Source organism: Mustela lutreola, chromosome 13 (genome assembly GCF_030435805.1).
Source record: "Mustela lutreola isolate mMusLut2 chromosome 13, mMusLut2.pri, whole genome shotgun sequence".
NCBI lineage: Eukaryota > Metazoa > Chordata > Mammalia > Carnivora > Mustelidae > Mustela > Mustela lutreola.
This window is the reverse complement of record NC_081302.1, coordinates 30,506,180-30,532,315: the sequence shown is the minus strand read 5'-3', so window position 1 is coordinate 30,532,315 and position 26,136 is coordinate 30,506,180. Positions and strand designations below refer to the sequence as shown.

The following is a 26,136-nucleotide window of genomic DNA, read 5'->3' as shown; positions in this document are numbered from 1 at the left end:
TCCATCCAGCTGTGACACACAGTTCTCGATAAGTATATATTGAATAAATGCACAAGTTTTTTTCAGTGCTATCTAACAGGATCATAGCTAAACTGAACATTACTTTTAAACTATACACGAGCCCACTCCCAAATTCTGATTGACAGCTGAGGCCAACTGAGGATCTAAATATTACCACATTAAGTTAATTCACATCACCTGAGTACAGTTCAACTTAATCGCTAGAACTGTGCAACCAACATATGTCATTTCCCCAGCAGTGAGACAATCACTTAAACTTCCAACCAGAAATTTCATTAATTCTGTTTTCCTTTTCACAAAGAAATTCACAGGCTTTACATATTTACCAAATATAAAATCCTACCAAGTGGGCTGTCACAATCATACTCATTTCTTAAGAGCTAGAAAGAAAATCTAGTAACCAAATATAACAGGTTTTTGAGAGTAGAGATTATAAATATAAAAGTTTTTATTTGGCTAGTCCTATCCCACACATCCACTCACTACACTTTTTTTTTTTAAAGATTTTATTTATTGATTTGACAGAGAGAGATCACAAGTAGGCAGAGAGGCAGGCAGAGAGAGAGAGAGGAGGAAGCATGCTCCCTGTTGAACAGAGAGCCCGATGCGGGACTCGATCCCAGGACCCTGAGATCATGGCCTGAGCCGAAGACAGCGGCTTAACCCACTGAGCCACCCAGGCGCCCCACTCACTACACTTTTGGTTTATCTTGCTTAACAAGTAATTCTTAGGACCCATGTATAAGATACTGTGTTGGGAACCGGGGATACGATAGTCAATAAGACAGAGGGTCTCCCTAACTATCTAATGAGGGACATGGATAATTCATCAATTATAAATCAGTTATGTTATGAAAATCATTTCTCAAGGGTACACAAAGAGCATGTCACATGAGCATCTGAATGAGTCTAAGGAAAGCTTTCCAGACAAAGTAATAGCTAAGTCAGAGTTGTACTAATCACACTCTGGGATTAGCTCTGCATGAAACCGGTGACACTGCTCCCAGCAACAACAGGAAGGAATCACAAAATATTGTGTTTGGAAAGAAATGTGAAAAATTTAGAGAACGCATGCTACAACTGTTAATTTTCTACACGTATCTTTCCAATATATAATGTCTAGTATTGGACTTCCTTTGCATAAATGAAATGTGTTTAAGATGAACTTACTTGAACTGTCAGAGTAAATGGCATCTTTCCCAAACATGTACAGCTCTCCATCTTTAGAAATAACAGAACTACTTCCATTATTACAGGCTGTATACACCACAATCTTTCCTTCCATCTTAATTATCTTTTTAGGTTTATAGGGTTTTGATTGCCGTCTGCTCTTAGCTTAAAAAACAACACAGAATAAATAAAATTAAGGCATCTATACATAAGTAAAAACAATGGTTTATATTAAAAAGCCCAAAATACATGCACTTATGATACACTTTATTTATTTATTTTCACAAAGGCCTGGGCTTCCCAATATGTCAATTAAAATGAGTCAACCTGCAAGCTTCATCTGGTTAATTAATACTTAGGCTATCACTGTCAGATCCTTTTTTTTGTTACACACTGAAATTTCCAATGAGAATTTTACAATTTCCTACCAAACCTCTGGCTTCTGGGGAGTCCAATCTCTAGACTGGCTATTTACATTATTAAAACTATTTCATTATCATATATATGATTTTCTTTCAAACTCTACCTCACATGTATTCTTATGCCAGCTGGATCCTAGAAAGCAAAATCAGTTCCTCGTCCATTCAACACATATTTAAGCAGCTACACCCAGTCAATGAAATTGTGGAAGAGGAAACATATATATATATGGAGAAAGAGTAAATAAATTTAAATGTGGATGATGATACAAGTAGCCTCTGCTCTCAAAAACTAAACCCCTGAATTGAGCAAAAGATGGGAAATAATCAATCTTCTGTTCCTTCAGTCAGTCCCAATTCTTGATGCCTTTCAGAGTAAAAACATTTTACTGTGCTGGGCACAATTCTGGGACTTAAAAATACCCTTATATTTTTTCATATAACATGATCCATATTCATGTATATGGTAACTACACTACCTGGTGCTCAAAGAAAGAACAATGTCCTCCAAATGCTAGAAGAAAAACCTGGCAGTGCTGAAATTTCTCAACTATGGCCATACACTTTATGAAGATTTTTTTCCAGGTAACTTTTATTTACACATAATTTTTACATTAGATGTTGACTTCAAACCTAATCCTTATAAGATACTACTCCACTGTTCTAAAACATATAACGCATATGAAAAGTTACAAAAAGAGAAAAATGACACTTTGAGGAAAAATTGAACAAAAGTATAGGAAAGATCAGAGACAAAATTCTTTGCTTAGGAATGATTTCATTATAGAAAAATTATAAAAAGAATAGTGATCCGTATGAATACACAGGTTACATAAGGTTTACTGCATTCTAAAATATATATTCCTTATAAAAATCCTTATAAGATTTCCTAAAATAATATATTATAATAAATACGCTTTTTAAAATAACACTAATGAACAAAACAGATGAACAGCAGTGTATCCCTAAAGCATCATCAGTTTTTTTTAAATTATAGATGAACTCTAGAACAAAATCAGCACTTACAGTTCTTTAATGAATACAAAACAACCACATAATTAGTTAATTATGCCCCAATGTAAAATCCTCTATTAATTTGGAGAGGTTAGTGCTACTGAAATTGATATACCTCATGTTAATAAATTCCACAATATTTTTACTGAATGCCCAGTTGATCAGTCAACTTACTTGACTCTCCATCTTCTCCTTTACTCGCAGATCCTGTAAAGAATATGCTTCCATCTTCTGCAACTAAAAGGGCATGAGAGCCATCGTGTCCAACTGAAAAGTGTACAATCTTTGGAGATTTTGTAATTGGTAACTCAACCCATTTTCCTGCTGAAGGACCACCTTGCTTGATTCCAAGACTCTGGTACTTGCCAGTATAATATATCTTGTATTTATATATATATAAAAAGAGAGAGAGAGAATTACAGTGCTTTTTGGAGTAGTGTACCATATTTCACATGAGGAAAAAAAAAGCTTCCGTATCTTACAAAAAACAAAAATAACCTGAAACCAAACTGTTTATATACTACTAAACTTCTGTGAGATCAGCAGGAGAGAAATATACATATGTTCTCCAAATATCCAGTTCTTAATGGCTTTTTCATATCTACTCAGGATGCCTAAAATCTTTCATTGTAAATCTCCTGAATAGATACGAATAAATATATATACAAATATATACAAATATATATCACAAATATACTCCAATCTCACAACAGTAGGAACTTGATAAAATTCTCAACATTTTTTCCCAATGTAAAAAACCCTACATACAAATATACCATAATTGCCTAGTAATTTTAATTTTCAAAATTCTTTTAATTACCTTACTTTAACCTTACATCTACTAGATAAACAAACTTCTATCTCTATAGATTGACCTCAACAATCTGTGACTTAATTAAACTTGTTCCTACTTCCCCCAACTTGTCGTCTCTATATCTCTGCACATTTACAGAAATTTGCAATAAATGTGCTCATCAAAATGGACTCAAAATATGAATTCATCCCAACTCGAAAAATTAAAGAGCTCTATAATTAAAATAAACATTTGTAAAAATGTAACATTTTATAAAGTTTATAAAGTTTTACACTCTTATAGTCATAATTTTCCTGTATACTATTTCAACATGAATAAAATTTCATATTAAAAGAATAACAATTTAAAATCAAAATTTTAAATATTATGTTTAAACATGTGAACTAGGTAAACTAATCAACTGATTATACCAATTTGACAATCTCATAAAGCAGAGAATGTTCATTTTTGATCCTAAAGAGTAATTTACCTTTCCACTTGCTGTTTTCATTAGTGCAAACTCTCGTCCTGCACCAAGTATTGCTGACTCCTCATCAAATCCTGTACCTGATAATACAAGACTAATAAATACTACTATACTTTAAACATGAATAATGTAAATCATAATTTTGCACTATTTTGAGTGGTTAAAAAGTCAACTCAATACCATTCAAAAACAACAATACTTGCTAAATCATTATGTTCCACACCTGAACCTAATGTAACAATGTGTCAATTACACTTCATTTAAAAGAAAAAACAAGGATGACAAAATGTCATATGCCTGACTTAAAAAAAAAATTAACTATATACTACACTCCAAGGAAAAATAAAATTACAATAAGATTTTTAATTTTTTTCAAACTAGTGCCAAGTTAATTTTTCAAACATAAAAAAATTTTAAACCCATGTCAGTAATATTCCTTGAATGAACGAATGAATGATTGAAGCAATTTTAATTGAGCATTATTAGGCGTCAGGCATTACAGAGTGCATGAACCTTAACAACCATTCTGCCTGATTTACAAATGAAGAAATATGAAGCTTGGTGAAATTAGACAGGTTCATTTGGACTTGAACAATACCATGCAGATATTTGAATTAAGGTATATCAGATTCTTTGTTGCATGTTTTTCTACAGAAGAACATTTCATGTAGCTACTTCATGAATTTGAATACATATACAGAAAGACCCTTATGCACATTTTCAAATCGCAAAACTATGAGTAAATAACTATATAGGACATATTTTACAACTGTCTAATTATACAAACTACTAATTAGTTTACGGGCTTTTTAAATTTTAAAACTGTAATTTCAATTCAGTACTTTTCCATAAAGAATTACAAAAACACAACATAAATAAAATACGCAAAGTAAACCACTCATGTCAAGTTTATTAAATTTAATGAGATAATAGTCAAAAAAGTGGGTCTTACAAAGAATCCCATAATTTAAAAATAGCATCATTAAACCTGGAACAGCATGGCAAACCAAAATTGAGAGCCTCCTGGGAACTAAGGGTCCTAATTACTACTAGGACACTGCAAGAGTACATATACTAAGACAGAAATACTCTGTGGTTATCTCTATTTCTGTATCTAAATGAAAGTTTATTAATCAGTTTATTAAGCCAATTACCATTTCCACAATCTATGAGATCATTCTATGGCTATGTTGAAAATCTGTTCAAATAACAAAGGTTTCAATGAGAGACCTATGTTTACTAATGTAGTAATTTTTTTTTAAAGATTTTATTTATTTGACAGAGAGATCACAAGTAGGCAGAGAGGCAGGCAGAGAGAGAGGGGGAAGCAGGCTCCCCGCCAAGCAGAGAGCCCAACACAGGGCTCGATCCCAGGACCCTGAGATCATGACCTGAGCCAAAGGCAGAGGCTTTACCCACTGAGCCACCCAGGTGCCCCAATGTAGTAATATTTTTAACACAAGTTTTCAAAATTTTAAATGACTGAATAAAGATAGAACATAAAAAGTAATGATGTCCCTAAATGTCATCTATAATTCTTATCAGATTAAGTATATTTTCATTTGCTCTATTCAAAATGAAAACGGGAAAATTATTAGTCACTTCCTTAAAATGGTGTTCATACAGCACACTCTGTTTTCTAACCACTTACACATATTAATTCTTAAATTGCTTTATAGTAACAGCAAAATAACCACCAAAATACTATTGCTCAAAACACAATATTAATTCTCAAAAGAATAAAGAATCTGAAAATTTAAATATGGGAGAAAGGCTTTTTGGCTATCTTACTTATAATATGCAAGTCCTTTTCCAGGTCAAATAGTGAGATACCACAGGCATGTAAACATTTTCTGGCCAGTTTCAGTTGTAATTCTTGTTGTAGCACAGGTTCAGTGCTTGTGGCAAATATTCTGACAACAAAGCCATCCTACAAGAAAAAAAACATTCAGAGTAGTATGTTTACAAATCGGTCTTTCAAGGCTTTCTATTGTCTAAGATCAAATAATTTATGAAAAAGGGATTCCATTTATACCAACTATTCATAATTCAGAGTACTTACATCTCTTGAAGCAGCTATCTGATTAATATATTCTCCATCAGTAAATAAAATATTTTGACCTTCAGTGTGGCAATCTGTACAAAAAGAGGAAAAAGTAATTATATTACAATATTAATAAACAGGTCACAAACTGATTTTACTCCTCTGCTGAAGTCAGAATGAGAGTTCTCCACGCAATAAGGATAAACTTAAACTTAAAGGAATACTGTGCTTTTTAATAAAGAATTACAAATTAGCAGAAACTAAAAAATTCAACTACTAATACTTATTACATTTTATGCTTACACTTTAAATTTTCCATAATCAAGGACCTGAAAGCCCACCTAATTTCAAAATGAATTAGTATTAGGTATAGTCTGATAATAAACATGCACCATGATGAACAAACTACAATGTTGGTTATAATCATTTCAACACAATCACATGCGATATAGGCAACACTCTACCCTCGGACATACATCACAGTCATTAGTGTCACAGAAAAATACAGATAGACCTAAAAGCTTCTGCATTTGAGGTCTATGGTATCCAACTACAGATATCCCTTGCTTTATTAAACAGAACTGGTTTTACAGTTTCTACTTAGAAGTTTAATACTCTTTCCCAGCATTTTTAGCATTTGGCATGCTATACATTTGTGTGTGTGTGTCTGTGTGTGTGTGTATTTTAAGTAAGCTCAATGCCCAACATGGGGCTTGAACTCAGGACCCCGATATCAACAGTCACATGCTCTACTGAGTGAGCCAGCTAGGAACCCCAAAGCACGCTATACATTTTTAAATGGTCATCTACTTCATACAGCACACACATCTAAGCTTATGAATTTCCTTTGTCTGAAAGCACTCACATATTTTGGCTGGAATAATGTGTTTTGTCAATACTGTATGAATCTCTGTGGAACAGTGCATATCTACTCTGATCAAAATAATGCACAAGTGCCATTTTAACAAGGGATACCAGTATTACAGAAGGACAACAGGGACGTGTGTTAGTGACTGCTACTAAATAACATGAAACTACAAGCAAAATCAACATCTAAGTATAAACTATATCCTTTTGGAAAAACAAATGTTCAGCAAGCAAGTATAAGAGCACACACACCTCCCAAAATAACTACAGAGAACTAGGATGAATCTCTCCATTAATTACAATACAAAAAAATATTTCATTTCTAGTTGCACCTGAATCAACAAAACATAACATTCTGGTTTTGGAATACAGTAATGGAGCCCACCCAAATAAACTGGATTACGCCATATCTTTGCCCAGGAGCTTCATACTAGCATACTTCCTTATTATAAATATGCAAAACACAGGCAGACCCTTACCAAATAGAGAATTCAGTGATCACAAACTGGAAATAGAAACTGGGAGACAAGGCCCACTGGTAGCCCAAGAGACTTGGTAATCAAAGAGAGGAGAAATCGAAAGAAAGAGTTCCTAGTCCACTGTACAGAATACAAAGAGGCGCAAGAAAGATGCTTCTCAAGCTCTAAGCAGTAAGATTTTAAACTAAAAAGCAAAGAAGAAAAACTCATTATAATTTCAGATAAATGCAGGGGTGAGGAGTGAAGCGGCGCAAGAAGATTGGCAAAAATTCTCATGATCTGAGGCAATCTGTCACCAGACACAGACAGTAAATGACATAAGGGTACAATATAAAAGATATGCCAACATATGAAGGCTAAAATGACAACAGAAAAAAAGCGTTCTAAGATCATCAATGCTAGGTTGAAAATAACTTATTTATAAGTTAGAATCCAAGACTGGTTAGCATGTGAAGCTCAAGGAATTACCAGATTATGTCAATTTTAAATATGGCATATTCATTATCATCTATGAACCTGACAATTTATTTCTGCTTCTTCTGGATGTGAAAACTATCAAGTTGCCCCTAGGTAGGGGGAAAAAATTGCTATTGGAGAAACTGCAGTCCAGGTCAAAGAAATGGAAAAATGATGATAGGCTTCCTCAGGCTTGAGGGCAGGTCTTCCTGCTGCATGATTTCAAAAAGATCTTCTTATCCTTTCTTTATCCAGCATGTAACGTTATAAGACAGCATCTTCAGGAAAATATCAAGCAACTTCTGCCAATTAGGAAGATACACAGCACAGGACTGTCCTCCCAAAGTTTGGTTCATTCTTCTTCTTGGATATGGTGTGTATTATGAAACACAGAAAGCCACACTTGTACTATTAAAAGTTGCATTTCATATGTTAAATGATGTAGAGTGATTTAAACTGAACAGACACATTAGCAAGTTATTATTACATTGGAATAAATAAAACAGCTATAGGTAGGCCATTTTCAAATTATCTTCTCAGTCACAGTCTTTATTAATTGATCAGTGTATAATGAAGTAAATTCTTTATATTAATATTCATCTGTTGGGGGGGGGGGATAGTGTATTTAAGAATTTTTCTTCCAGGATGTCATTCTAAAGTAACATGCACAAAGTGTGACTGGGATGCTCTTTACAGTGTAATTTATATGGTAAAAAATTGGAAGGAACTTCCATTCCAATACATTAATTAATGAAATATATTTTGTAACATTAAAATGATATTGTGAAAGACTAATTAATGGCCTGGAAATATATTCAGAATAATAAGTGAAAAGGGTAGGTTCAAAAGCATTAGGTAGCACATGACCTCTTTTTTACAACACTGTCCTTTAACACATTGAAAAAAGACAGGACATTTACCAATATGCTAACAGTGATCATACATGGGAAGTGGGGTTACAATTAGTTTTTTTTTTCTTATATGATACTTATACAATAAATGTGATTATTTTTAATATAAGTATGTATACATGTATGTGTATATACATATATACGCATATATATATGGAGATGCATGTAATTATTTTAAAATTATCATTATCATCACCATCAGCAGAGACATGGTTTGTCCAGGACTTGTGGTGATTTAAAAGAGAAAAAAATGAAAAAAATTTTTTAAAAAGCCTGTAGGTACATCTGAAAAGACAGTTATTTATAAAATGGCCTTAATAAGTTATCTGTTTTCCTAAAGTAGCTTTTTTTGTGAAACACACATAAAATGTGGCATTTACCTTAACACAGTGTCATGTGTACTACTTTGGATATATAGATGCATAGCACCATTTGAATAAATATTTGATGAAATTGTAAGAATATTTTGAAAAATTAACAAAGCAGCTTGGGAGCAATTATCTTTCCCACTGTATTCTCCAGAAGTAGTTCTCAATCATTTTCAGATGGTCAAATGCTTAGAAGTAATATTTCTGCTTTCCAGGAGATTATTGATAGATACATTAAACATTTAAGATTTTAATATAAGCAAACTCTTTCATTATGCATTAAAGGTATACGCAAATTTAAATTTTGCATTAAAAAAAATTCCTGATCCATTTAAAATGTGTCTGGAAACCCTTTAACATAAAGAGAAAAACCTAAAGTGCAACGTTGTTAAAGCAAAAAATGAAAATTAATAGAGGGTCCTTCATACCAAGTTACAGGAGAGCCAGAGTCAACCTTTTATTAGGAGCAACAAAGTAACCTCATCCCCCCTAATTTCACAGCTGAAACTATCTTGATCGGGTGAGGCTAGGGGATCAGGCTGCAGATGGTCAGTGATTTGAAAACAAATATTAAAACACTTTATACTATATTGCTGATGTCTCTTTTCCTCACATGCATTAACTTTATATAGACTAGAAAATGTTTTGTGTGTCAAGATTTTTTTCAGCCTATTTGTAAGCAAGCACTATTCCTGGCTAATCACTTTTTATATGTCCAAATGGCCTAACATGTATATCTCTTAAAATCACCTGTGAAGAAAACAAATGACTATAGTTGAATAACATACCTGGTAACATTACTGTACCATCTTGTTCCAGTGTTTCAGGGCTTATTCTTATGGCTGTCATGCTGTGGTTATTCACATCTCTATACAATAAATAACCCTGTGTACAACAAAAAAATTTGCTGTGTTATGTGTTAAAATATTTTTTCATTAGCTACTTATCAGAAAAAGTAGTCATACAGGTCTGTGAAGTTTTATGAGGTATGGGAATATGTTAATATTAATGTGTAAAACAGATTTAAGATTAAAAATATAAGAACATGGGTATGTTTAGTAAGAGAAGAACTGTACACTACTGGGTATCAATTTAACCTATTACATTCTCAGATCCATACATTAGATATACCACCCAGGACAATATAGACATTTTGTTCAAATTATTTTACCACTTGCCAAGTAAGAAGAGAAATGATCACTGTTACTTTAATAAATATTTTAAGGAAAAATAGCTAAGATATTTTGGTTAATATTTAGAAATGAATAGGATAGTGGTTTTAGATGGAATGATATGCCACTGAATATTTTTCTACGTTCTTATTTCTTACATAAAATACTACTATAGTGGCAAATAAAAATCTGATGAGATGTTTTGAACCAGGTTAAATTTTAAGAAACAATCACTGAGTAATTAATTGGACTTAAAATTTAATTTCAAAATCTCCCCAATAATTAATACAGAATTATTTTTCATATAACAATAATTTCTTTAATTTTCAAAATGCTTTCAAATACCTTTTATCATCTGATGATGACAATGAGCTGTGAGTGGGGTAATATAGGTATGTAGGGATATCTTTATTCTATATCCTCCCACAAGGGACCTTGGACTTTATCTCTAAGGAAGGGACAGAATACAAATAAATCCTCTGGCTCTTTGTCTTTCACCTGCTTCTCTTCATGGGAGGTACAGTAAGGTATCTTGACTGCTGACACCCATTTGGCCATGTTAGGTGATGAGATCACAGCAGTAAGAAAGTAACAGGCCTCGCTCTTTCCTCTTTGGTGATACTCTGCATGATGCCCCATACAGGAAGCTGTTCAGTGGGCACACCATACACTATTTCCCAGATGATACTGATTTAGACTTAAAACAAAGGATCTAGTGATAAGAATCTCTAATTTGGACTCAGGTCACACAGATACAGTCCCAATTCATATTTGCTAATGGTAATTGTGATCTCTGATTTTTATCTAGAGATCCACTTAAATAAGAATTCCAACAGAAGACTTTTTTATGCCCATTTTATAGCTAAATAACAGAGGATCCAATGGAATAAGTTAACTGAGTTGTCCAAAGTCACACAGCTAATAAGGATCAGGGCCAGGACTAAAGGTAAACCAATTAGGAATGCTAAGCCAATGTTCTTTATATTACACTGTGACACTGTTATTAGCCATATTATTAAAAATACACTGTATCTGTTTAAACAGAAGTGATATTATTTACTGATCAAATAAGTACAAGCCACATGTTGTAAAAGACAGGAAAGAAAAGCTTGGTTTATTATGGATAATCTCTTACCTGAGCATACCCTAACCAAGACTTTTTTTCTTTTCTGTTTCTGATGCGAGATGTAGAATTATATATATGGCCCTGCAATGTAACAAAAAAATTAGCCCATCAACAGTTTCATAATTAATAATCAATGAAAAACAACACAAATGTATGACATTTAATACTTATGTTTCTATCATGATTTTCAAAGAAGTATTATTACATCAAAATTAAATAGTACTCTAAAAATGAAGCTGAAAACAAAACACAATTCAGCATGGACATAACTTCTGCTATAATTAAAAACTATAAAGAATCACATTACCCTAACTGTTCCACTGTATCCAGAGCCTATTTTGTATAATCCATCCTTGCATAACAGATAAAGAAAAAATCCATCATTCTGAAGTAGACATTGATCATCTTCATCAACAGATATTTCTTTTAATGGCCACTTATGCATTAAAGCTGCTTTCTTAATGCCATTGCTAAACCAGTCCTGAATTTGAATTTTTCCCACCAACACTGCCTGTACACTTCTCTGTAGGGAATTTAGTATCGTTGGCACCTATTTAAAAGACAAGAAACAAATAAGTAGGTATTTTTAAGTACTGCAAACACAAAACAGACAAAATAAAGATACTTCACCATTTATGAGAAAATAAATTGTTCAGAACAATCATGGTTTGGCACATCAGTAGAAACTACTAACTAGAAGTTTACCTATAAGAAGCAAATCTCAGGAGTCCAAGGTAAAAATATCAAATTCAAAGAATATTAACTTGCATTTTTGGCTGAAAATACTGAAATATGCATCTTTCTCCCAAACACCAATAACAAGAACTGCCTATGATTTCAAGTTTTGCAGACAGAAATATACTAGATTAGTAAAAAGTATGAACACTGGATATAAATAAAATTATGCTGGATTAGAATACACACAAGCCAAAATATCTTTTGTAGGATATGCATAATTATTAATACACTTCCCATAACAAAGCGCAGACTTAAGCAAAAGAGAACGGTGCGGTACAGTTTCTACAGATGGAACAAAATTTCCGATGTATTTCTTCCACTTTGCTTTTCCATTATGACTAACGCCCATTAACATCAACAATATTCCATGATATGAAAATTCATTTGTGTTAACTGTGCATTTATTCAGCCTTCATTTATCATTGGATAGCAATATTTATCAAAGACCTGCTAATATCTGGAACACTAACTGAGTTGTCAACAGTCACCAGCATGGGACCAGCATTCTGCCAGCAGAGGAAATTCTATTCCTCATCTTTTGTCACTCTTTTACCATATCCAACAACACAGCCTGACCCCAGGAGACCACTCAGTCACAGTTCTACAGCTGTACTTTCTAATATGGCAGCCATTAGCCACATGTGACTACTGAGCTCTTGGAAGGTGGACAGTGCTCTAAATAGAAAATACGCACTGGATTTTGAAGACTTAGTATAAAAACAAGAAGGCAGAATCTTAATATTGCACTGATTACATGTTGAACTGATTTTGTGGTTATGTCGAGTGAAATACACTATTAAAATACATAATTAACCATACTTGTTTCATTTTACCTTTTTAATGTGGCTAATAAAAAGTTTTAATCACACATGTAGACTACATAATATTTCTATGGGACACACTTTGTAGAGGGAAGAGCTTTCACAGAGATAAGTGACCCACTGTTCACAGATATATTCTCCACCCCTTCCAGTTCTAAGGCCTGACTCACCCAAAATAATTTATGCTATATGTATAGATAGTATAAATATATATAGATATGATAGGATAACATATACATAATTGAATATTACAAATTCTCTCCCTAGAAGCAGCTATATTAAACTTACCTAGAATCACTATCCATATTCCTAAATAATATGCCAAAGCTTCCACGGTTCATTTTTTTGTTTGAGATACTTTCTCTGTTGGTGTCTATTATGAACGATGATGCCCCTCCTCCTATCCCAAATCCTCAAAATTGAGCTATATAATTTCTGGTTACATTAGTATTCAAAGGTCACTTATTATGAATCTGTAGTCACGGTTCATGAACCAAACTGTATAACATTACATTTCCCTCTTGTGTATTTTTTCTTTTTTTTTTGTTAAGTCAAAAACTGCCCTGTTTTGGGGCTTGCTGGTTTCTCTATACCTACCCCTAAGTGATCCTTCCCAAGCTCCTCTCAATAAGTCACAAACACACCATTTCTACTTTTCCTGCTTGGCAACACCCCTCATGAAACCCTGCTCTGACCTAGACTAAGGAATAGAAGTTAAAATTATTCCATTTTCACAGAACTAGAACAATCCTAAAATTTGGAACCCCAAAAGACTACAAATAGTCAAAGCAATCTTCAAAAAGAAAAGCAAAGCTGGAGGCATCCCAATTCCAGACTTCAAGCTATATTACCAAGCTGTAGTCATGAAAACAGTATAATACTGGCCCAGAACAGACACTGATCAGTGGAACAGAACAGAAAACTCAGAAATGAACCCACAACTATATGGTCAACTAATCTTTGATGAAGCAAGAAAGAATATCCAATGGAGAAAAGATAGTTTCTTCAACAAATGGTGTTGAGAAAACTGGACAGCCACATACAGAAGAATGAAACTGGACCGCTTTCTTACACTATACACAAAAATTAATTCAAAGTGAAGGGAAGACCCAAATGTGAGGCAGGAAACCATCAAAATACTAGAAAACAGAGGCAACAACCTCTTTGGTATCAGCCATAGCAACTTCTTAGTAAACACATCTCCGGAGGCAAGAGGAACAAAAGGAAAAATGTACTGGGATTCGTCAAGATAAAAGACTTCTGCAAAGGGAAGGAAACATCAGAATGGGAGAAGATATCTGCAAATGACATATGTGATAAAGGGTAAGTATCCAAAATCTATAAAGAACTTACCAAACTCAACACCCAAAAGACAAATAATCCGGTTGTACACTTTTAAGAGTAAGCTACTAAAAAAATGGTAGAAAACTTGCTATGAATAGACAGGATTTGACAGATCACCTGATTTGAGCTCACCTCAAAATGATCACACTAAGATTGAGAGTTTCAGTGGTGGGCCCCCTTCCAAATGTCTGCATTTGTGGGTCTTTTCTTGCTCTTTCTCCAAAGAAGATTCTGCCAGTCTTTTTCCTAGAAGCTATAAGTCTTATGGGCACCATTCCGGAAATTTAGTGAGGATTTTGAAATTCCATCATCAATAGAAAGACTTTCATTAAATCTCCATTTTCAGCTTAGCTCCTAATTCCACTCTCAGTTGTGGCTGGTTTCCCCTGGTCTCTCTGGCTCAGTTTCTTTAGACAGGAAACTTCTCTCTCTGGGATATGAGAGAAGGACAGTTGCTTGGCTAGGACAGTTGCTAGGAAGGGCAAAAGAACACCTCTGGGGTTCTCTACTTTTTCTTTTTCTTTTTTTTAAGATTTTATTTATTTGACAGATGGAGATCACAAGTAGTCAGAGAGAGAGGAGTAAGCAGGCTCCCCGCTGAGCAGAGAGCTCAATGCGGGGCTCGATCCCAGGACCCTGGGATTATGACCTGAGCCAAAGGCAGAGGCTTCACCCACTGAGCCACCCAGGCGCCCCTCTCTACTTTTCATTATACAGATTTCAGTTTTTAGCTCTTGACCTCACCACCACTTCCCAGGCACCTGCTACTTCTAATTCTAAATCCCATCTGGAGTTTTAGGTGAAAATTAACTTACTTTCTATGGGCATTAGCCTCTTAAGGAAATTAAATTTAAGCTTTCTCCTATTTCTATTTTTTAAAAATATGTCCCATTCTTAAAAGTTTATACTTTAAAAATAATTTATTATAACCTTATTTAAACCTTTATTATAACCTCCCTGGAGAGAGGGAGGGGCAGAAATTAATGGGTTTCTCCAACATGACTCCATTTCTTTCATGCTTTCTAAAAGGGTACTTAATTCTAAGATAACCCAGTACTACAATAAGAAGTCTCAGATTTCCTCCTTTTTTTCTTCTGCTGATTTTCTCTCACCAACATTGCGGCAGGACCTAGAGAATTTACTATGATCAATTAGACTTCCTTAATCTGAGGATTCCATGTCATTACCAATTTTAGAAAACCTTACCAATTATTTCAAGTACTACTCTCCACCAATGCATCACTGCCTTGTGAAACTCAAATTGTATTAATACATTAGGCTTTCTCATTCTCTATTCATGTTTCTTATTTGGTCTTCCATACCTTCTCTGTCTCTCATAATTTCTTCCTCCTTTATATCCAATAATTAACTCATCCTTTAAATTTCAGATTGTAATTATTATTATTTTTTTATGTCTAGGAGTTCAGTTTGGTTTTCTGATCCTTCTGATTCTTTTTATATTCTTATTCCTTAATAATACTTGGTGATACTTTCTTTTATTAATTTAACTATATTAAATATGTATGTTTTATATTCTATTTCAAATAATTTCAATATATATAGACTAGGCAGGACTGACTCTGCTATATTTGTTTCTATTAACTCTAAATGATAGTGCCTTTTTTTCCATGTGCTTTTTGTTTGTGAGCTCAGATGTGTTTTGTCCATGGTAAATCTATGAAGCTTGGAGTTCATTCCTCCAAAAAGGATTTTAGTCTACTTCAGTAAGGTACCTCATGGTACTCGTATTCCTGCCCTACTTTAAACTCTCAGCTTAAGCTTTTTGGAACAAGATAAGTAACATGCATTTGAATCCCAAAAGAATTTGAGATGTTAGTTATACACTCGGAGGGAAGAATTTTCTTTCTCTACCCATAGCCTGGCCAAGACGGTTCTGTGAAATGAAGTGGTTGGTGGAATGAGGCCAAATCAGAAGGAACCCTGTAAGCCACATTAAGATAACAGGCTGTAGTATGGTATCTGGGCTAGAGACAGGGATGCAGGGATGGGGCAGGTCTATAGAGAACCTCAGCTTTTGATTCAGGATATCTAGTATTGTGCACAGACCAGGGCATATTAAGCATAATACTAGAGTCAGACAGATATACATGCAAGTCCTATCTCTGTTAGCTTAAAGCTCTTAATACTATAACTACACTAAACTACTTTCAGCCTTCAGGATTCCACTTTTACTCTTATCTCCCTGCCTTAGCCCATGGACACTAAGAACAGGCTCCCCCAACATTCCCAACAGTAACACCTCCTCTCCCTGGACTGGCCAATTCAACTCATCATTTAGACTCCACCTCATATCCTCTGAGATGAGGCTATGCACAAAAATAAATCACACAATGCCTAATAAGCTCATGTGTTTATGGTCACTGTATTTTAAAAGTTTGGTATATGTAAATGTTTGTCTTATTTTATTAAAATTTAAGAATTATTTGTGTATTTTAAGCACGCATTTAAAATTTTGCCATACCTCAAAGCACAGGTGCAGAACAGTTTTGAACATTACTGCATTAGAGGAACTTCAAAATAATTCAAGGTCATAAAAAGGGAAAAGAAGATTTCCGGCGGGGCAGAAAGAGGGAAAAGAGTAAGACCCGAAATCTAGACTAAGGAGATTGCTCATGTTTGGCAAGGAGAGTTCAATATTGCTGAATTAAGCCTAAGAAAAGGACCCACACTCCCATTCTGCTATCTTTGGCTGCGAATAACAGGATTGAAGCAGCCCTTCCATCTGTTCTGGAGGTTGACCAAGGGGCCAGTAAAGAGCACATAACAGAGACTTAACTTCTTACTCAATTTCCAGAACAATCCAAAAGAATTAAATCAATTGTGCTTTTAGAAGAATTGTATTTCCCACTACTAACAACAATAAAGAGCTTATTCCACAGTCAGGTATTAAAAACTTAAAAATGTTCTATGTAAAGCTGAAGCAGCTCAGAAACAAATTAATTCATTAAAAAATGACATTTGAGGGGCACCTGGGTGGCTCAGTGGGTTAAAGCCTCTGCCTTCAGCTCAGGTCATGGTCTCGGGGTCTTGGGATCGAGCCCCGCATCGGGCTCTTCTGCTCAGCAGGGAACCTGCTTCCTCCTCTCTCTCTGCCTGCCTCTCTGCCTACTTGTCATCTCTGTCTGTCAAATAAATAAATAAAATCTTAAAAAAAAAAATGACATTTGAGGTGCGCCTGGGTGGCTCAGTGGGATTAAGCGGCTGCCTCTGGCTCAGGTCCTAATTCCAGGGTCCCATCAAGCCCCACATCAGGCTCCCTGCTCAGTGGGGAGCCTGCTTCTCCCTCTCCCTGAAGCTCTGCCTACTTGTGCTATCTCTCTGTCAAATACATAAGTAAAATCTTAAAAAAAAAAAAAAAAAACCCAAAAAACAAAAAACTACATTTGATCCTTGAACAGTGCAGGGGTTAGTTAAAATACTTAAAAATTCTGGGCAAGATGGGAGGTGGGGAGGACAGAGAAGAAGACAATGCAAGAGAAGAGGTGGCTGGGGTGCCGACAACAAAGACCAGTTTAAAGCTCTCAGAGTTTTTGCCAAATTTCATTTTATTACTTTATATATGCTGTGGATTACTTATATCAACCTTGGATAGCTCAAATAACTATAATGAGTGAGAAAAAGCAGGGGACACCTATTGACAATTAAGGTGAAATTCCAACTTGGCATCTTATAACCTTCTAAGCAGATATAAATGAAATACCTGTATTGTTTGGCAAGCGTGGCTGCCATTATTGGTGAGGATAGCAGAGATGGCCTGAAGTGTCCTTCCTGTTTCTCCCCAAGAAGCCACCAGACTAAAGAGGCAAGCACAGGAAAGTGCTGTCAGAGACTGGCCTGTGCTGTCATTCATTCCCGTACTTCGAACAGTGATTTCCAAAAGGAGCTGGAAGAGAGACTCTGCGGATAAAATAAAACTCAATTACATTCACTCGACATACAGAACACTTCATGCATCTATTTATTTACTTATACCTTGCTTCATTATAAAAAAAATATTTAAGGCACCTAGAACACTTACTTTGCATTAGTTCCTTTCTAGTTACCCTTTCCCCCGCAAAGTTAGAATATTTATATAAAAAGGACCTTAGAGAACATTTAGTTCAACACTTTATTTTTGTAAATAAAAAAATGGAATCTATCCCAGGTTGTTTAAAAGAAACTTGTCTTGAGGCATTCACACATTCAAGAAATATCCTCTCAAGTAATAGACTACTCACTGCACTTATTTTACCTTTTAGAGTGGGAAGAATACAAGCTTCTTAAAATGTTTATAAGTATCCAGAAAATTACATATTTGCAAAACAACAGAATACATATACACATGCTATAATTTGTTTTTATGTGAACTTGCTTTATTGCTAACATAATAACAATTCACATTTGTATTTATAAAGTGAGTATGTAATTCATTTTATACCCTAGAAAAACCTTCTAGTCAATAGGACATATACCATCCCCCTTTAACAGACAATGAAATTCAGACAGGGAGATAAAGAGATTTTCCCTAAATGATGAAGGCATTTAGTGGTAAAGATGGTAAATGAACACCTGAACGTTCTATGGTCACATGAAGTTTCCACACAAAATCCCCTGAACAACTCTGCCCAAAACTTAATCATTGATTAAGACTTCCAGGTATTTCTTCTGCCAAAGGGAAGGGGAATTTGAAAATCCGTATAGAATGAGAACTCAAGACAGAAAAAAAAAAGAAAGCAGCAATCAGAAAAAGACTGCAAAATTGCGGAAGATGAAGAAAGGGAGAGGGAAAAAGAGCAAGAGAAAGAATTCGTGTACTGCAACTCTCTGAAAACTAAAAGGCCACATGTGGTTTCTCGCTGACTCCCGGAGCTCGCCTTCCTCGGTCTCCCTCACCTCCTGTCTCTCTCATCCCCGTACGCCTGTCACTGGTGCTTCCGAAAGCCTTCACTTGGTCCATCTCACGACCAGCCTCCCAATCCATCCTTCCAACCACCTCAGAATCAGAATACTACAAAGTGCTCCTTAATTAGCTCCTACCTTCACTTTGTCCCCTTATAGCCAGAGAGAAGTTTTAAACCAAGCATCTGGTTTTTTATTTAAAATCTGTTCACTCCTTGGTTAGTTGGTTCGTGCTCCTCTCCCTTCTTTCTCCCTCCCTTCTTCACTTGCCTGTATACCCTTCAGTCTCTCCTTCCGTTCACCCTTCACTCCCAACTATACTTCTTTCCCCGCATCCTTTTCTCTCTACTATCTCCGTTTGTCCATCCTTCCTTCCATCATTATCCTTCTGCCCCTTCATCTTTTAATTACTCAGAAAATATTTACTGAATTCTTTCTGTACATGAGAAACTGTTCTCGGTTGTGGTAGTACTTTGGCAAACAAGATAAAGAATGCCTGTTATCAAAAAAGTTAGATTCAAGTGGAAAAGAACAGTATAAGTGTTATAAAATAAAGAACTTTTTTTTAAGCTTAAGGAGACAGTGAGTGACTTTCCATTTCTCCTAGAACAAAAGCTACCGGGCTCCTTTAACATGGCCTATGAAGCTCCATATGGTCTAGTCCCTGCCTCCCTCCTCACCTATGGCAAAGGCTTCCTTCCCTTCACTGTCCACATTCCAGCCAGACAATCTTTGTTCAGTCATTCTCCTTCCTATCTCAGAGACTTACTGCACGTTCTCCTTTCTGCCTAGAAACACAGTTAACTTCTTCCTACTTGTCTTTCAAGTCTCCAATGTCACATCTTCAAAAAAGCCTGTTATAGACTCCCAGAACTCCCTCTGCATCCCCCATACTATTTATCCACATCTGCAATCACACATGTTCGACTGTCTGATACTAAGTCCCATAATAACAGCAACAATGTCTGTACTGATCACCCCTGAATTATATGCTCTTTGCATAGAACATAGAAGATACTTTTACATTTATGTGAATACTTAAGAACATACATTCCAACCCTAAAATGAACAGAAAAATAGATGTAAGAATGATTTTTTTTACCTAGACAATTTCTAAATCAAAATCCATCTCCTAGGAGAAGAAGCTTGGTGTGCAATAATCAATCAAGCTACCCTGACAGTAAGAGTGATTCATATATACCTATATTTTCATGAATAATATGAAAACAACCCAAAGTGTATTCATGTGATTACACTATTAGATCAAAGGAAAAAACAGAGAAAAATTTCAATAAAAATTTAGTTTTAAAAAAGTCAAATTAATTAAACAAAATGAGAAATATAAAGTGATGGTAAATCCCTCAATAGAAAAATAAATCAAAGCACTAAAGAGACCAGAAGCAAACACTGAAAGGATAAAAGAGAGACCAAAGAAGTATAGTAGTATCTGCAACTATTAACAAGAAAAAACAAAACAAAACAAAAAAAACAAACAAACAAAAACCCTGGCCAAATAAATATATAAAACAAGATGTTTAACAATGGATAAAAGACAATGGTATGCCAGAAGATCTAGGAAATAGAAATGATCAGCAAGTAACTCAAAGTAATAAATAGGATATATAGGTTTTAGTGGATATTTTAAATATTTCAATTATTTGTTAAGTGACAAGCCAGAGATCAGCAAAAAATTCTTTAAAAAAAAAAAAAAATCAGTGAATCATGAGAGACTATGGACTCTGAAAAACAATCTGAGGGGTCTGAAGTGGCGGGGGGTGGGAGGTTGGAGTATCAGGTGGTGGGTATTAGAGAGGGCACGGATTGCATGGAGCACTGGGTGTGGTGCAAAAATAATGAATACTGTTATGCTTAAAATAAATTAATTAATTTAAAAAAATAAATAAAAAATAAAGGAAAACTTTTAAAAAATCAGTTAAATAAATAAAGCTTTAGTAAGATGCTGTGATGCCAAGTAATGCATCACAATAGTAATATGATCACTGGTGTTACCATAACAATAATCAAACAAGATGCCTGCTTCTCACCATATGACAACTTTTATTTAGTAGTAGTATTTAATAACACAGGGTGGGGGAGGGTTTTTTTTTTTTTTTTTTTTTAATTTTCAGCTTGTCTCCCTGGCAAGCACTCCCTTCCCCCACTAAACCAAACAAAAAAACTAAACACAAAAACTAATCACCATGTGATTCCCTACCCTCCCCTGAAAAAACCACCACCAAAACAAAACCAGTATGACATGTAATTAGGTTCTCACATGTGGGCCTAATAAATACTAAATAACCAAGTAGAAAAGAAAGATCAAACTCTAGTCCAGACCAACAGTGTTGTCCCCAGGTGAGCTGCACTGGCACACCACCCAGAAATGTATTCTAAATGCAAATTCTTGGGTCCTATGCTGAATCTACTGAATCAAAAACTCCACAGATAGGACCCACATGACTCTGATATGAACTAATGCTTGAGATTTAGAAAAATCTAGACTTTAGCATCAGAGAAAAGTGATAGCCAATTTCAAACTTGTGCCCCTATCTCTATTTCTCTTCCTCAAGAGCTCTCAACTTGCTTACTGGATTATGTGTTGAACCTGTATCAATAACACGAAAGGCATGCATTTATAAAATCCAAATACATTTTACAAAAAGAAAACCTATTTACTTATTGGAAGCTGTCACTAATTCAAAAGCATTATCTATAACAAAAATGGGTTTTTGTTTACAATGGATACAAAAGAAATGCCGTCTGTTGGGAAACTAGATGTGCTGTTTTGGGTTGGTGGCATTTGTTTCCTCTCTTCTCACATTTTTAACTACCCAGAATAACACATAAAGTTAGAGAAAGTCAATGTTCAATATTTTGGCCTAAGGTTTAATGAGAACAAATTAAATTAATGGCGATTATAAGGCTTGGGATTATTTCTGGGTTCCAAGGATTTACGTTTTGCTTTTTCCCAATCATCACAGAAATCAAGAAATGTCTGTGCATGAACTGTAAGTATTAAACTATAACTCTAGTAGAACAGAGCAAAATACCTTAAAATTTACACCCCTGCTGTTTTAATACCATAATTTAAAAACAAAAACAAACACTGCATTACAGGCAGTATATGCTTCATAAGAGAAGCTATTTACATTTAAAGACTTCATTTAATGATCCTGAGCTCTTACCTAGGACCTCAGGTGGCTCTGACTGAAGGCCTTCTGGCTGCTGACCCTGAAGTACGTTAAGCAGGGCCTGGAGACTCCTGAGGCATAGGGATGGGTGAGAAAATCGTGTCTCCTTGATCAATTCAAAAACTTCACAAAGTCCAACTTCAATGATCTGTTTAAGATGGAAAAAAAAAAATATATATATATATATACACACACACACACACACACACACACACACACCTTGTAATAGGTAAGCTAATAACACTTTCCTGGGTTTTGAACCAGTACAGCTTATTTCCCCAGCAAATAATTAATGCTTCCATATTTAAAAGGCAAAAACAAAAAGAAATACATTACCCCCACCAAAACCAACCAAACAAAAAAACCCACAACTACCCATGATGTTTAATTTCAAGATTCAGAAAACCATTTAGTATGGAAGGCTAAAAAATAATGGTACTATTTTAAAAGCAGTTACAGCATAAGGAAGCCATAAGAAAATAACATGAAAATTGTAGGAGTGCACTAGATACTAGGTTATATTCACTCAGAAAAAATAAACTCTATTAATTTAAAAGTTCATTTGGCCATACTTAACTACAAATCAGCAATCTTTCATTAAAAGTCATGTCAATTGTTACTTATGACCAGAAAAAAACTCATTTAAAACGGAGTTTTTCATCTTAGCCCTTCCTATAATGGTACAGTCACATTACTATTTATTGATGGTGTCCCCTCTTCTTGTAGGGTTTTTCACAAAAAGAATTAAAAACTGTCTACTTAAAAACTCACTACTATTTTTACTTTAATTATCACTCCTCATCAGGACCAAGGAAAAGTCTGACTCAGTACCCAGCAAAAGACAGAGAAATCTGCAGCTAAAGTCTGAGAGAGAAATGTGATGATCTGGTATTGGGAGATAACTTCAGTGGAATGACAGAACAACAGACAATGAAATCCCATTCTTCAGTCAGTGGCAATATTTTGAGAAAGAGGTGTGTAAGATCTTTTCAGACGGTGTCAAATTATTTGGAGAAGTAACAGAAAAGTTAAAACAAGACTAATTAGTAGAAATGCATCAAAGCATTAATTCTGTTGGACATAACAACAGAAGACTATCTTCCAGGCTGAGATCTGTGCATTAATCACATATTAATTTCTTAAGCACTTATTTTTGGGAAACTCACTACAGGAGATATTAAGATACACATTACACTAGTCCCTGTCTTCTAAGAATTTATACTCTAACTGGATAAATGAGCCTTGCCCATGACTCTGTTACAGCATTTATTATATTATAGTGTAGCTGACTATTTTTGTTTCCTTTTTCCCAATTAAACTGTGATCTCCTCATAGACAAGGAGCATGTCTGAACTAGATTATCTCTCATAGCTAGCCCAGTGCCTGACACATGACAGGCATATAATAAATATTTGTTTAATTGCTCTCTCAGTTGTGTGCTAAAAACCACTGCAACTCAGAAAAAAATTTTCCAGATAATGGTCAAATCAGTTGCAGGCAAGTCAGTTGTAGTTTTGATTATCATTTGCAAGGTTTCTGAAGAATACAGATATGACTAAGAAGTCAAAATAACTAGCAGGACTGTCTTTTTAGAGAAGTTACTTAACATCCTAGCAGATTTAGTTATAGCTAAGATTACAGAAGTTGCTTGTATAAAGTTTTAATTGATTAAATGCACTAAGCAGTGAAAATTTCCAGGTGATAGAGTTTCTTTTCCTGGAACAGACTAAAAAATAAAAACACCCTGTTCAAGATTTCTATCTGCTTATGCACTTTACAGGAAATGAATCTGAACTCAAAGATCTCCTAAACACAAAATGTGGGGCTCTGTCCTCAGGCCAATGGGAGACTATATCCTTTTGGTCTCCAAGAATGCTTACTCTACTGCTACCAATTGTGACTTTTCAAAATCCAAAGGAGAAGTGTCACAGATACATTCTTAGCAAGTTTTATTTATACAAAATTCCTACAGTAACAGAGAAAGTACTGAACCTTACCAGAAGGTGTAAGGCTACTTACTAATCAAGTTCCTGAGTTGTCTCTCTGGTAAGTTTAGAGTGTAAGAACAAATGTATGACAATAAGGAACTGCTTAGGAATAGAACACTGGCTTTTTTTGGTAAGACATACCCATAAAATGTTAGTCAAATGATCAGGAAAGAGAAATGACCCATCTGTCTAGGCTAACCACTGTAGATTCTCGGTACTCATTTGTACCTTACTTCACAAAAAATTTTTTTAATAAGGGGGAAAACTACTTCGTTTCCAGAATAATTGTATGTTTTCAATATATAACAAAGTAAAAATCAACCTCAAGTTTTCCAACATATCTAGCTTTGAATTATTGAGTTGAGAAACAAAAGATGTTGCAAAGTGTTTCCCCTTGAGGTTTGGCTGAGAGTATTTTACTGTATGTATGAGCTTTTGAAATTGTACTTTAACACTGAATCTTTTTTTTTTTTTTTTAATTTATTCATTTGAGAAAGAGTAAGAGCTAGAAAGAAAGCACACACAGTGGGAGAGGGAGAGAGAGAAGCGGACCCCCTCTGAGCAAGAAGCCCGACACAAGACTCAATCCCAGGACCCTGGGATCATGAACTGAGCTGAAGGCAGACACTTAAATGACTGAGCCGACCAAGTGCTCCTAAGCTTCTATACTTTCAATGATAAACCATAACTACCCAACACATATTCTTCCACTTCTCTTCAGAAAATAGTGTTTTGTAAATTTACTGAATTTTTTCTTTACAGCTGCTTTCAAATAAGTAAATCCTGAAGGCTCTCTACTATACTTGAAGGAACACAAACCCAAATAACTCTCTGATACAGTCAGTCCAATGTCACTGCTGAGAAAAATAATAAAAATATGCTTGGCCAAAGAAAAATGATACAATGAGTCTTTCAAAAAGGTTTTATTTTTGCTCTCCTCAAAATCATAGTATTTCTAAAAGTGATTTTATTAGTTCACTAACAAGTATGAACATAAAACTTGAGTTACATTTAGATGTAATAATAAATTCCTTGCCGTTAGAAATTATAACTTGTTGTATTAAATAGTCCTAGAGGAGGGCACCTGAGTGGCTCAGTGGATTAAAGCCTCTGCCTTTGACTCAGTTCATGATTTCAGGGTCCTGGGATTGAGCCCCATGTCAGGTTCTCTGCTCAGCAGGGAGCCTGCTTCCCCTTCTCTCTCTTCCTGCCTCTCTGCCTACTTGTGATCTCTGTCAAATAAATAAATAAAATCTTAAAAAAAAGAAAAAGAAAAAAAAAGCAATATAAATATGTTTTTTTTTTTTAAGATTTTATTTATTTATTTGACAGAGAGAGATCACAAGTAGGCATAGAGGCAGGCAGAGAGAGAGAGGAGGAAGCAGGCTCCCTGCTGAGCAGAGAGCCCGATGCGAGGCTCGATCCCAGGACCCTGAGATCATGACCTGAGCCGAAGGCAGCGGCTTAACCCACTGAGCCACCCAGGCGCCCCTATAAATATGTTTTAAAAAAAAAAAAGTCCTAGAGGGAGAGGGTGGAGGTAGGCAAAATAGATGAAGGGGGTTAGGAGGTACAAACTTCCAGTTAAAAAATAAGTAAGCCCTGGAGATGAAAAGTACAGCATAGAGAATATAGTCAATAATATTGTAATAATGTTGTGTGGTGACAGATGATGACCACACTTAACATGGTGAGCATTTTGAATTGTGCAGAATTGTCTGTATGGTCTATACCTGAAACCAGTATAACATTCTATGTCAACTATAAGTTTAAAATTGCTTTCAAAGTCCTAGAATCCATTCCAATACTTCCAGAATACATTTGAAAA

At 34.9% G+C, this 26,136-nt stretch overlaps 1 protein-coding gene across 11 annotated transcripts in view; it reads right to left on the bottom strand.

The window, feature by feature from the left end:
- The window catches only part of MYCBP2 (MYC binding protein 2), a 294,107-nt gene that overhangs the window by 217,122 nt on the left and 50,849 nt on the right, over window positions 1-26,136 (bottom strand). For all 11 annotated transcript variants that reach the window (XM_059144685.1, XM_059144682.1, XM_059144683.1 and 8 more), the window contains exons 4-13: window positions 22,315-22,468; window positions 17,952-18,148; window positions 11,635-11,877; window positions 11,337-11,408; window positions 9,818-9,914; window positions 5,967-6,040; window positions 5,696-5,834; window positions 3,908-3,984; window positions 2,799-3,003; window positions 1,192-1,356 (exon numbers count right to left, since the gene is read on the bottom strand). In XM_059144685.1, the coding sequence (XP_059000668.1) occupies window positions 1,192-1,356; window positions 2,799-3,003; window positions 3,908-3,984; window positions 5,696-5,834; window positions 5,967-6,040; window positions 9,818-9,914; window positions 11,337-11,408; window positions 11,635-11,877; window positions 17,952-18,148; window positions 22,315-22,468 (1,423 nt within the window). The remainder of the gene's footprint in view (window positions 1-1,191; window positions 1,357-2,798; window positions 3,004-3,907; window positions 3,985-5,695; window positions 5,835-5,966; window positions 6,041-9,817; window positions 9,915-11,336; window positions 11,409-11,634; window positions 11,878-17,951; window positions 18,149-22,314; window positions 22,469-26,136) is intronic.